Source organism: Talpa europaea (assembly GCF_964194135.1).
Source record: "Talpa europaea genome assembly, chromosome: 1".
NCBI lineage: Eukaryota > Metazoa > Chordata > Mammalia > Eulipotyphla > Talpidae > Talpa > Talpa europaea.
This window is the reverse complement of record NC_140073.1, coordinates 157,422,082-157,435,468: the sequence shown is the minus strand read 5'-3', so window position 1 is coordinate 157,435,468 and position 13,387 is coordinate 157,422,082. Positions and strand designations below refer to the sequence as shown.

The 13,387-nt window shown below is 64.3% G+C and overlaps 1 protein-coding gene across 1 annotated transcript in view; it reads right to left on the bottom strand.

Moving 5' to 3' along the window:
- Window positions 1-13,387, bottom strand: part of LRRFIP1 (LRR binding FLII interacting protein 1) — a gene marked incomplete at its 3' end in the record, with an annotated part of 59,444 nt that overhangs the window by 39,784 nt on the left and 6,273 nt on the right. Inside the window, exon 2 of the mRNA XM_084238468.1 lies at window positions 10,813-10,899. Coding sequence (XP_084094594.1) covers window positions 10,813-10,899 — 87 coding nt within the window. The remainder of the gene's footprint in view (window positions 1-10,812; window positions 10,900-13,387) is intronic.

The window sequence follows — 13,387 nt, the reverse complement described above, 5'->3', positions numbered from 1 at the left end:
TCACGGAAGGCGGCTCTTCGGCCGACTTCACCTCTGGGTGTCACTTCCTGGCAAACTCCCTCCCGTGGCTCTGCTTTTAGCGCTGCAAGTTCCACAGCGAGGTGGGGGAGGCGTCAGACCACAGGCGCCGTCTGGGGGCCTAGGGAGGCTGGGTGGAGGCGGCCCAGCCCGGCCTCGGCCACGCAGCTCCACCAGCACGCCTGTGCGTGGGTCAGCAAGATGCCCGTCTGGCTGGCACCCCAGGGTGGGCTGACCCAACACACTGAGTTTCCTGGCCCCACGCCTCATGCAGAGCGCAGTCTCTGCTTTACCTGCCACTGTGCTTTTGGGGGAACCTGAATATCTGGGGACTGTAAAGAAAAGTGCATTTGGGCTGGATGACCTCCAGCCGCCGGCTACCGGGGCTCCACCATGGAGGGAGGTGGCGGCTGGTGGGGGATGGCTATTCCCACGTCCAGCGGGCAGTGGGCGGTGGTCAAGGGAGCACACCGCTGCCCACCGGCCTCGACTATGGCTACTTTCCTGGGGCTCAGAGTAGCTGGGGAGCGGGTCTGGGCTCAGGCCTGCAGCCTGACGGGAGGCTGAGCAAGGGGTGCCGTCCGCGATGGGGGGGACGGCCGCATCCTGGCGGGTGTTCTGCACGTGGACAATGTGCGGGGCTGGGGTCCCACTCGGGAGAAGACCCCGCAAGGGCACCTCTGCCCTCTGCACCTGACTGCAGAGGCGCCCGGTGCGAGGACGGCGGGGTGGGGCGGGGCTGGGGCCGGGGCCACTGCTCACTGACCCTCCGGCTTCCGCGGCTGCCCACCGACGCACGCTCGTCTTCGTCAGACGCCTAGTGGGAGAAGAGAAGGCGGTGAGGACGCGCGAAGCTGCAGCCACGGCGGAGCAGCCGTCCTCGGGCTGTTTCTCCATCATCCAGGTCAACCTGGGCCGGGGACACGGCTCCGCGGGGAGCCCCACAGCACCCCAGCCAGTCGAGCAAGCCCCGGGGCCACCCGACAGTCACCGTGAACCGCCGCCTGGGGGCACCGGGGCGGGCGTCTGGGTGGAGGGGGCACCGGCAGGAGCCCCCTCACTCGGCTAACGCGAGAGCGAGTTTCGGCCCCGCAAACACAAACCAGGGGCCGCCCGAGGACGGAGAGGTACTGACCGAGGTGCTCCTCCGGGGCCGGCGGGAGCAGCGCTCGCTGTCCTCCTGCCAAAGCAACGCAAACAGTGTGAAAGGTCGGCGCACCCGGGACTCGGCGTTTCTGCCACGAAAGTCAGGCCGGACAAATATTTACTCTGCTGAGAGGCTTCCATTAAACCTCGGGGGAGGGTTTTCTCTGAGGGGCAGCAGACACGCGAGCACAGGAGTCCTGCTCTGGGCGGTGGGGGGAGGCTGTCTTCCCGCTCAGACCCCGTCTGGCCCTGGGCTCAGGCTACCCGCACCCCACCTGAGCCCACCCCTCCGGGAGCCAGGGCCCCACGGGGAGACCCGCTGCTCTGTGGATGGGGGGCGCTCCGGGGTGCACACCTCGGGGGGCATGTCAGCACCGCTGTGCTACCTCCTGAAGGCGCTTCGGGCACTGAATCCACCCACCTGCCCCCACCGGCGCTGTGTGAGCCTACAGCGGCGGCCGCACACAGGGAGGTTTGCAGGGGGCGTGCGCGCTGCATGTATCAGCACCCCCTCATTTACTCACACAGCCGCCCCCGGGGCCAGGGCCAAGCTTACGCTCCCTTAGGTGACTTTACGGGTAGAGGCACTGACCAGGATGTTTCAGTAGGGCTGAGGGCTGGAGGGCGCTCGGGACAGGCTGATGAGAGGAGAGAGCTGTGTCTCTGGGGTCCGGGGGGCCGGTGAGTGCTGCCCCTCCAGAGCTTCAGGGTGGGGGCCCATGTCCGCCTGAAGGACAGGAAGGCCGGGCGCCCACGGGGAGGCCAGCTCCTGACTGACGTGCGAGTTGCTCTAGGAAGCTGGCTGGGGAGGTGAAAGGGCTTTTCCACCAAAGGGCAGAGGCTCCGGGGCCAGTGGCCAGGGAGGAGGCCCACGTGGGGTGGGGAAGGTGGGAGTGAGAGAGACCAGCAGCTGACCGTGCTTGTGAGGGGGGGACGCAGCACGACCAGCCCTGGTGCACTGGGGCTTGGCCGGGTCGTGGCAGCGAGGAGGCCGTCAGCCGAGTGTGCGTCACAGAAGGCTGAGGGGACCGGGGAGGCGGGGCGGGGACCTCCAGGCTGTTACCCCAGAGACCCCGGGGGCAGTCACCCCAACACAGCCATCAGCAATGCCTGGCCAGGCCCATCTCTAACCAGGTTTCTCCCAGGATGTAAACAATCAGGCCGGAGGGAGGAAATCTCCTTATTAAATTAGGGTGCAACAGAAATCTGTCTCAATAATTAAACCACATAAAAATCACATCATAAACCATTTAAATTTCTTAAAAGCAGATGCAGGCCTACCATCCACCGCTCGATGTCACCCCATTTTGTATCCAGCCCATAATATTTCTATAGACAGAAGGGAAAGAAAATTAGGCAAGAAGTGAAGTGGTAACTCAGAAGGAGCTGTTCCAACATGCACGTCACAGCTGCTGCCAGCCACTCGGGGTGGGGGGTGGGGGGTGGGGGGTGGCATGCCAAGGCAAAGCGGCAAATCACAGGGCAGTGGGTGCAGCCTGGAGCCCGGGCAGAGCCTGCCTGCCCCCTCCCCACCTGCCAGGCAGAGACCAGGACAAAGCCCTCCCAGGAAGCGGCTAAACTCAGCCCAGCAGAGCTGCAGTCCCCTGGAAAGCTGTTGCTGCCTCCCGGCCAATCACCAAAGGAGCAGCTGAGGGCCGCTCCAGGGGTGAGAGGCCCGGGAGGCAGGCAGAGGAAGGGCGGCCTGTCCCAGCCACCTGACACGCCGGCTAGCTTCAGGCCACCATCCCCTGCGCCCTTGGCTTGTCTCGGGGCACGCACGGGTGCAGAGGCACCTGGCGGCCTGCAGTTCAGCGTCAGGTACAAGGAGCACATCCCCACCCAAGTCTGCAGGCTTTTAGCTAACCCCTCCAAGCTTTGGCTTGCTTGTCGAAACTCAGAGTTAGGGAAGTAGATTCGAAGTCGCTGCTACTGCCTCTCGGCTCTGGGATTCCACAGTGGCCACCAGGGAGAGCCTCAGGTCCCCGGTCCCAACTTTTCTTTCCTGTTCACTCTTGGAAATCTAGGCACAGCTGCCACGCCTCCCGGCCACAGGGCAGCAGGGAGGGACGTGGGGGGAAGCCCCTCTTTGCACATCACAATCTTATCCCTGGGAGGGAAAGACCGTGCTGGGAGCACAGGTGCTGTCCCCGGGGTGACACCCCCCCAAGGCGCTGCTCTGCTTGCTGGCGGGCGACCCGGGGCCTGCCTCTTCTCTTCCAGGCGGCAGTCAGCAGGACGGAGGGGAGCACGCGTGGGGAGGCAGAATTCAGCAATGCTTTAGAAGTTCAACCCACACAGCTCCCCGCTATCAGAGCTGCAGGATCGGCCTTTCTCTGCAGGTTATTTCCCTTCCACTATTTTGTCTGGAAAGCGACAAAAGTAAACGCTTCTGAAAGTCTGAGTCTATCCTCGGCTTAAGGGAAAGGCAACCGCTGAGGCTGTTCTGCGCTCAGGTCACGTCGGCCTGTCACTGTCACATTCCAGATCTCCCCCACAGCAGCGTGACGTCGTCAGCCCTCCTTTATCTCGTGGTTTAATTACAAAGATAGAAGGAAAACATGGCTTTCTTTTTTTTTCTTTAGGGAGGGGGCTCTCTATAAATTCCCAAGAGATTATTTAGATTCCGAGAGTCAGTGTTCCCAGCGTCCTATCTGCCGGCTCCCTGCCCACAGTGAAAGCCGCTGCTCTCTGGACAAAAGCAAGAATCCCTCCTTCAGCTCCACGGGGGAGAAGCCCAGACAGGGGTGCGGTCCGCGGTGTCAGCAAGCAGCATCGCGGCCAGCTCGGGGAAGCGATTCCAGATGGAAACGTCTGTGAGCAGCCGGTGAGTCATGCAGGGAAGCCGGAGGCACGGCACGCCGGTGCGGAAGGTGCTGGACTTTCAGAAGCAGCTTTGACTCGACAGAGAAGCCGAGAAGGAGACCAGCCAAGCGGACTGGGGGGCAGGTTGGCTCCTGCTCGTGTCTCAGAGCTGGTGACGGGATCGCCGCCTCCGCCGGACACGCCTCCGCAGAGCCACGCGGACGGTCCCCTCCTGGGCTCGCTCCGGCCGGGGTGTGTGTGCACACCAGCACCCTGCCAGCGTCGGATGCTGTCGCTGGCGAGATGGGAACAGAAGGTGATGGGGGTCCGGCAAGAAAAGGAGCGAGTTGGGGGGGGGTGTGGAGGGCCCTCCACACCCCGAGGCCCAGCCGGCCTCTCCCTGGCAATGGCTTGCGGGCGCCTGGACCCCCAAGCGCTGGGGTCAGCACCCACGCCCACCTGGGCCGGGGAAGCCGGCAGCGTGCAGGTGGAGCCTGGGGCTACTTCCCCGAGGCCTCGGGCCACACAGGCCAGCAGCTGCGGGGGGGGGGGGGGGGGGCGGAAAGGAAAGGACCTGGGACGGGGCTGGCAGGGGGGCCCGGAGGCGGGACCTGGGTCTCACTGACAGCTTAGGGGCTGCGTTCCAACTCCTGAAATGAAGTTATCTCGCCCACACTTTCTTAGCCGTTTTAAAAGGAACATCAAGCTGTTCTTTCTGCAGAAACCAAATAAATGTATAAAAATAAACTTTCAAAGGATTGTAAGTGACTAAATTCGCTTACGGGCAAGACCCGCGTCTACGGACCCCCAGCGCTGAGCCCGGCAGCCTCACCCCTGCCTGCGGCTTCTCGCAGGCCAGAAAAGCTGCGTCCCAACTGCCCAGGTTTCTCTCTTTCCCGCGGCCGTCCTGCTAGCGCATTTACTCTGCTCCTCGGCGGCTGGACGAGGCCCCGGGGCAGGGACAGGCACGCTGGACACTGCGCCTGAGCATCGGGGACAGAGGACGGGTTTATTTTGAGCTGTCGGGTTTTACCGGGACAGCGTCAGGCTCACGCTGCCCCCGCCGTGCCCGTCAGAACGTCCTGCGCGCGCCGCGTACGACGCTTAACCGGGAAAGTCAGAAAACTTTCCAAGGAAGCTCTATGGCAGGTTATTGTCTTCAAAATGGGATTTCAAAAGCTCTCCCAAATTCTGAGATGTGCGCTGGTTTTGTTTCAGAATTCTTTTTTTCTCAGAAATGATGAGGCAAATGGGGGAGAGACGTGAGGTGCTCTCAGCTCATAAAATGGTGTCTGACGGGCGGTCGCGCTGGGGGTGCGGCGGGGCCCTAAGCATTCGCGTCCAAACCCATTCAAAATCAAGGCAGCGGCAGCGGCAGGGAGAACTTGCCACCCTGCAGGGAAAGCGTGACTCTGAGGGGAGCGGCCGGGCAGGGACAAGCCGGTCCATGCAAAGGCGGAGGGGAGGCGCCTACCTTTTGAACCTGATAGATCTAGAGAGAAGGGAAGAGAAAGAAAAGACATGATTTAAGGTGACAGACACATCCGGAGGCTCTCAAGTACCCGGACCGGGAGTAAATGCCACGCTGGGGAACCAGCCAGCCCCGAGCATGGTGACGTGCACATGGAGAAGCTTTCGGGTCTCGGGAAGAACTGGGCTCCCCGGCTCATCTGGCGTGTTTCAGACCCGGGGCGGCGGGCCCGGCACGGGGCTCAGCCCCGCCCCGCCAACAGCCCAGGGTCAGCCTCAAGCTTCTCTTCGCAGCCGTGACGTCACCAGCGTCACCGGATCCACGCGGGCACGTGCAGACACGGTGGGGAAAGGTGGTTTCGTGCCCTCCCTCGAGCAGACGCCAGAGCTGCCAGGAGGACTCCGGTGCAGGTGCATGAGCGCGGGAGCAGGGCGGAAACGCGCGGTTCTGAGGCTTAGGATCACGCCCCGACACACTATTTTGCTTTCGAGGGGTTTCCTCACTCTCGCTAGGGGAGCCTGAGACACCCACCTCTCGCGCTCACTCAGCGATCATTCACCGAGTCAGTCTCTGTCCAAGGCAAAGCCAAAGCCGTAAGATTAGAAACTTGGGGAATACGCGTGAAAAAACTCGGTGAATACGCGTGAGCACGGGTGGATACAGGCGACATCAGGACATGTTGTATGAAACGGCCCCCAACACAACGGTGCCAAGGTCGCAGCAGTGAGAGAGACGCGCCCCTCCGCGCCCCGGTCTCCTACCAGCTCAGGTTCTCACTGGACGTGGAAAGGTCACTGCCTTCCCTGAAGAATCTCCAGATCTGTCTTTCCTCAAAAATTTCATTAAAACGTGACTCACAGCCCGTTACAACAGCCCCACAGCACAGCTAACAAGGGCTGCACTGGTTCTCAGCGTCTGCCCTTGGAGGGGGCACCACGAGGGGAGGAGAGTGGGTTGCTCAGGAGGGCGGGGCCGGCCTGGTCTGGGCGATTCCGCAGCCGGTTCCCAGCACAGTCTGCCGGGCTTGCGGCAGATCGGCCCGCACGCTCGAGCTCTGCACCCATGTCTCTGTCTTGTGCCCCGTCCATGCCCACCTTGGAGGGCCCCAGGCCCCAGTGTGGCTTCCACCACCCACCTCTAATCCCCCCAACCTCGGGGGAGCTTCCAGCTCTCCGGGCCCCCCAAGTCGGTCCACTGCTGCCCCGCAGGCACTCACGGGTTCAGCCTGCCCCGAGCTGTCCCACCTCCTTCAGGGAGCCCTCGGCTCCACTCAGAAGCACCTGCGCAGGGGTGTGCCGGCTTGCTGCCAGATGACAAGATGGAGAACATTCTTAATTTTGACATCCAAGTGTCAACCCTGCGAGCTAAACACTGATCCTCCAAAGTAAATTCATTTCTGCTTAATCAACATCTTGAAATGCCAGGGCCCTGGGCTATTAGATTGTGCGACTGAAACTGTGTTAGCTGCTTCCAAAAATAGCAAGGCCCGGAGATGTGATATGCCAAGGGAGGTTGTGGAGGCGCTGCCTAAGCACCCTCCGAAATCCTGTCCCGGACCCGTGAGTTACCTCGTCCAGGTGGGGGCGGGCTCAGGTGGGTCAAGGCGAGAAACAGCGAGGCCAACCGTGGTGCTTCCGGGTCCTCTCACTAAGAAAATTACCTATTTTGTGCTTGTTACACAGTTCTTTGAATTCAGCACTAAGGGGGGGAAAAAACCTTGCTTTGGAAGGTATGTTCCCACCTGCAGGGACGGGCTGAGGCCGCGCCTCTGCCCCTTGGCTGCGCCGCCAGCCACACACGGTCACCCCGAATTCCACAGCTGACAGACTGCCTCGGCCTTTGTTTTTGTTTGTTTTTATTGTAGCCTGTGTGCGTGGCTTTGTGGCAGGGGGTGCAGGAAGGCGGCCAGCTTCGCAGCTTTTTCAGACCTAGACTTGAGTCTTGGCCTTCTTAGTTTTGGGGAGAACTCTAGTCTCTAAGAAGGTCCAGTTTCCTCACCTGTAAATGACACATGGGCTGCAAGTGACAGTGCAGGCCCCGCACTGCCACATGCCCGGGCTCTGGGGCGTCGGCCCTCTCCCCCCGTCCAGCTCGCCTGGCCGAGTAGTCACAGGTGCACCTATTTTATCTGCCCTCTCCAGCCCCTCTGTGGAGAAGCAGACTCAGACTCCCCATAGGGGTGGTTTCGTATTTAAAGACCCTCCGTTCCCGACGGCAGGCCTGTCCCCTGTGTCAGTCAGTGCCGGGGCCGGTTGGGCGCCCTCCCCGCTCCTCCCTTGCCTGGCCCGGCTGTCCCTCCCAAGGGCAGCTTCTGCAGGCCTGCCTTTCCCGCTGCAGCTGCTTCCTGTGGCGTCTGCGCCAGCCAAGTGGGCCAGAGGTAGGGACACTGCAGCTTCCTCCCCGACAACGCCACTCCCCTGTCGCTCACAGCCTGGGGCCGGGGCTCCGGGCGTGGGACTTGCCCCAGCAGGAGTCTGCTTCAGCCCAGAAGGAAGGACTATGAAGAGGCTGACAGTCTGCCTGTCCATGGGGGATGGGGGGTGAGCACAGACAAACCACCACAGACAGGCAGCAGACGGCCACGCTCCCCGGGGGGTCACCCCCCAGCCTCCCACGTGGAGGCACCTGTTCCCAGGTCTGGAAGCCCCTCGAATGCGGGGAGGACCCCCGAGGCCACTGTCCTCGTGGGAGACCCTCCACACCCAGGCATGACGAGCAGCTGGAGCCCTGGCCACCACCTAAATGCCTCACAGACAAGTGAACGTTGGGAGGAGAAGCCCGAATCGGAACGCCGCCTTCTAGGCAAGGACACTCGTGTGCACGAGGACGGGAAACCGCCAAGTTTTTAACGGAACGGCCCAGCTTTCACCGCATTTTCTCCGCAAAGCCAGGCCGCTTGCGTGTGGGTGCAGGGGCCTAGTGCCCAGGCTCGGTCCCACCACCCAGTGGCCAGGCTGGTCACTTGGGCTCCCATGCAATTGCGTGTGGCGGGGGCTCCCCAGTGCCCAGGCTCCATGAGGGGCAGCAGGAGCTCCTGATGCTGCCTGGCGGTGGCCTCCTGGCTCGCCGGCTCCCACCCGTGTCCTTCCCGCCTTTGGATGGCCACCGCTTTCTGGGTTCACCTCTGCGTCTGAAACGGAGCACCTGATGTGAGGGCGCCGTGGCAGAGCCCCCAGGCCGCAGTGGCGCTGGGATATCACGAGCTCCTGCGGCTCCGGGAGAGCGGGCCGCCGGCAGGTGGGAGGGCGGGCAGGAGACGGCAGGGGTTGAATCCCTCTTCACGTTTACTTGCTAAATCAGGAGCTCCTGCGCGAGAGCTCTGCGGGGCACGAGCTGCCATGTCACCACACGCATGCACCCAGCGCACCTGCGCCCGGGAGGTGGAGCACGTGGACACCCGGCGGCAGGGCCGGGTCTGCTCCTGGTGAAAGTGACTTTCCTTGGATCCGAGCTACGCGACTGACCACCGACCCCACGGAGAAAGCGCTGGACCTCCCAGGCCACCCTGCTTTCCCTGAGCGTGCCGGCGACTCCAGCAAGGAGCTGAGACGCGGCACCCCCATGGATGACGGGCTGACGAGGGGTGAGGGCGCAGAGCTGAGACCAGCCAGCAGTGGCAGAACCTGCCAACCCACAAAGTCTGGGCGATTCCTTCCAGAACTCTTTTACCACCTTAACACGATAAGGGCAGGGGCTGCCGGAGACCAGGGAAGCAGAGGGAGCAGATGAAAACAGACAACCCGAGAGGCTGGGGTTCCGCCTGGCACGCCTTCTGAGAAAGGCAGCCCAGTCCCCAATCTGCGGCCCGAGGAGGGGGGACTCGCAGGGGTTGCGCAGGAAGGGCCGGAGGCCCTGGGGGTGCAGGGCAGCTAAAGGGAAATTGGTATCAGATGGTCTGAAAGAGCAATTTGTCACCTAGAATATCTATTTTTAAAGTCCAGTCCGGGCTTGAAGGTGCGCGTGGGGCCTCCAGGATCCTGTCTCCTGCCCGCGGCTGGGAAGCTGGTGGCACTGACCCAGGCGCTGCGGCCACCGGATGTGACAAAGGCCACAGAGCGACGCGATTATCCCGTCTGGCCACCTCCCAGCACCAGCCCGCTCAGGAGACTTCCCTGAAAGTGCTTCTTTGAGGGAGTTTCAGTAATGGCTGCAGGTCAGGCCCCACCCCGGGGCTTGGGGCCGGTCGCCTGACAGGCTCCGATCCCAGCTGGAGCCCCCCAGTCCCGAGGGCAACACGGGCAGGAGTGTCCACTTCCAATTTTAAAATTACACATGCATGCCCAGGGGAGGAGGGGCAGAGGACACGCTACGCCCTGGCTTCTTGGGCTAAATGGATAGGAAAAGTGTCAAAAAATGAGGTTCTAAAAGAATTCTAGAGGTAAAACAAAAACTGGGCCTTGCGCCTGCATTTGCGCCTCCACGGTGCGGGCTGTGGGGATCCACCCCCGTCCTGTAAACACAGGTGCTCCTGGAGAGCCGCCCGCCCGAGCACTCGTCCGGGGCTCCTCCCGGCCACGCTGGTTCTCAGGAATGTCCCTGCCGACCTCACCGCCTGGGGGGCGCGGGCGCCTGCCCGTGGGCACCGGCCCAGTGTGTCTCCTGACCACCCCCCTTCCCCGATTCCAGCCTGGCCCAGTCGACGAGCTCCGGGGCAGGGCCCGGCCTCCGCGGGAACGTGACCTTGGGACTTGGCAGTGCTGCTCAGAGAACCCGGAAATCCAGATTCTATCTGCAACGCCACAAGCTGCGCCACACGGGGACACTTCAGACACCAGGCGGCCTGCACCCGGGAAGCCGCGGGTGGGAACAGTCCCTGGGGGGCAGTGGGCCCCTCAACACTGTCATCCCAGACGCCCCCAGGGGGAGCCTGGAGTACCCCGGTCAGGCCCACACAGGGTGCGTCCCAGCGGGGCACTGGGAGGGCGCCACCATGCCCTGTGCCAGGCCAGCAAGGCCCAGGGCTGTGCCTGCTGGCCCCAGAGCCCTCCCTGCCCCCGCGACCCGGCTCTGCTCAGGGCCCCAGGGGCATGGCCAGGGCTGACCCGGCCACCTCGCACGGGGTTCGCCCTGCCCGGCATCACCTGCCACTCAGGCACCTCGAAACCCACCTGCAAGTGTGGAAGCCGCAGGGACGCGCATAAACGAACAGTCTGGCCGGCTTGCCCGCAAAGCCAGCAATAGCCTGCTTTTCTTTGGCATTTCAAAGGCGGTCAGGGCTCGAGCGCAACAGGACGCTCAGGTCGGGCCGGCGCCCGGCGAGTGGGGCGGGGGGCGGCGGGCACCCGAGCCACGTGCCCTGCCCGGTCCGGGCCGCGCGCCGCGGGGGCCTAGGCCGGGCGCGGGGGGCCAGGGAGGGGGCACGGGGTCCGCATTACCTCCTTTTGCTGCCGCTCCAGCTCCTTCATGCGGATCTCGCGGGCTTCGGCGCGGGCAGCGCGCTTGGCCGCCAGCCGGGCCTCCGCCTGCAACAGAGGACACGGGTTACGGGCTGCGAGCGGGCGCGGGGGGTGCGGGGGGCACGGGATTTGGCGGTGCCAGAGGCCGGGGCCACTCCGGGCCTCGCTGCGCACCGCCCTGAGACCCCCCACCCCGTGTCCCCCTGTCCAGCGCTGTGGGGGACGCTCGGTGGCCACCCGGGGGGCGCGGGAGGGAGGCCCCCGGGCACTGTGGCGCAGCCCCACCCTCCCTTCGGGGCAGGACGCCGAGGCCTGCGTGGAGGGGGCGCGGGGGAGGGCCGAGGCGCCCAGGCACCCCAGCCCCGGCACCTCCCACACGCCTGCGCCCTCGTGGGCCTCGCGCTGCGGCCAGGGCAGCGCCTTCCCCGGACAGCGGCGCCCAGAAGGGCCGTCCCAGCTCTGGGGGCCCCTGCGCGGCCCGCGTGCTCCTGGGGCACAAGCCCCGCTTTTGCTTTCCAGGCGATTCTGCCTGCCAGGGGCACAGGGCACGAGCCCCAGGATTCCGCCTCCCGTGTCAGAGGTGCCACCTCTGGCCACCTGCTCCTTTGGGGGGTTCCAGGCCGCTCTTCCCCGGCAGTTGCGCAGACACAATTCTCAAGGCCTCACTGTTCCCGAGATAATCTTTAAATGTTAAAAGTCGCCCGTGAGGCCTCTGGTGTGGAGGTGGGGGCACCGGGTGGGGGGCAGGCAGGGGCACCCCGCGCCACCTTGTGGGGACCCAGCGCCCCAGCCAGCTCGAGCTGCGCTCCGTGAAGGGCTTAACTCCTGCAGAGACTCGGGCCTGCCGGGCCAAGCAGCGCATACGGTGGGGGGCCCCGCGCCCCCCCCTTGTGGCTCCTCACACCCGAGAGTCAAGAGGTGCAATCACAGCTGCACCTGAACCGTGACACCTGCTTGCGCTTTTATTTTCTCCTCCCGTCATACGGCGTGAAGGGCCGGGCTGTGAAAGGTCCAGCAGAGGACATCCGGCCACACCGACTTCCTCCCGCGCCCTGGCACCCGAGGGTGATGTTCACCAGGGGCGCCGGCTGCCCCTAAGCGGCACAGACCAGGCTCCCGGCCTGGGGGGGGCAGAGGAGGAAGAGGGGGTAGGTGAGGGGAGCAGAGGCGCGAGGAGGAGCAGGGGGGTTGGCAGGGTCAGGGCAGAGGCAAGTGAGCCAGAGGTGGGGTAAGGGGGACGGCCTCTGAGTGGGGACAGTCCAGGGGGCCGGAGGCCAAGGGGGCACTGGGAGGCCGCAGGAAGAGCCCCACCCACGCTGTGGGGACTCTGCGTCGGGAAGTGAGGCGTCTCCAGCCTCGGGGGCCTGTGGTCTAGCCTCTCAGGGCACCTCTGGGAGAGAGACGGGGGTGAAGCTTGGGGCCAGGGTGAGCTCAAGGCCAGGGGGGTTCTCCACCCACGGGCCTGCGCTAGGGGCATCACTGCGTCCCCACAGGGCTCCGGAAGGCTCGGGCCTGCCCTGGGGCACTGACCCAGGTCCCCTCCCCACCTGCCTAGGGCTGGGGAGGTCCCTGGGCGTGGGGCTGCGTGCAGCGGAGGCAGGGCTTGGGGAGCGATGCCGGTCCACATGGGGGGGCGGGTCAGTGGGAAGGGGGTGCTGGCCCATCAGGGGCCACGGAGGTGGGTGAGGGCCGGAGTCTCCCCTGTGGGCCTGGAGAAGCTGCCAGGAGTGTGAGGGGCTGGGAGATGAATTTGGTCCACAGCAAGCGGGCCGTCCTCCCACAGCGGGGAGCCAAGTCCTGCCACACGGTGCCCCAGGAAGGCCCTCAGCTCCAGAAAGCCCCCAGCGCCCGTGACCGCACCCAGGAGGCCTGGGCGGAGGCCGCACTGGCCGGCCTGGGGCCTGACCCCAGACGCGAGGGGATGCATGTGGAGCTGCAGCTGTGAAGCATGTGGCCATTTGCTCAGGAGGGGATGACAACTAAGACAGGCGGGGAAGCCTGAGGCCAGGCCTGGTCTCACAGTGACACCCTCCAGCCCCTGCCCAGCCCGGCCTGGCTCTGTCTGGCCTGGGGCCGAGATCCTTGAGGAGACCACCCACCAAGCATACCCGCGGCCAGGCATGGGCTGCCCACCTCCCGCCTGGAGACGGAGGCTTGAGGGGCACTGCAGGCCGGACACAGGCCCCGTCTCCAGCTCCCAGGGAGGGGCCACCCCCTCCAGCTTTGGTTTCAGGGGTGGATCCCCAAGCCTCGTAAGCAGTAGGTTCTCAAGATGATTTCCATGCAAAGTAGCCAAGTGGGCGGGGGATGTGTGTCCTGCACAGGAGTGGACAGGAGGACGGGCACCGGGCAGTGGGACCCTCGCTGGCCCCTGTCCCCACCCCGAGGCCCCCCAGCTTCCATGTGTGTTTTATTGCAGTTTCACAAATGCTCAGCTTTCCGAATCCCTTGCTCGGGGCACGGTACTGGGGTCCCCCAGCGAGGGGTTCCCTTTACGGTCATGGCTGCAAATATGATGGCCACAGAGGGGCAGGCGTGGGGCTAACCACTGATA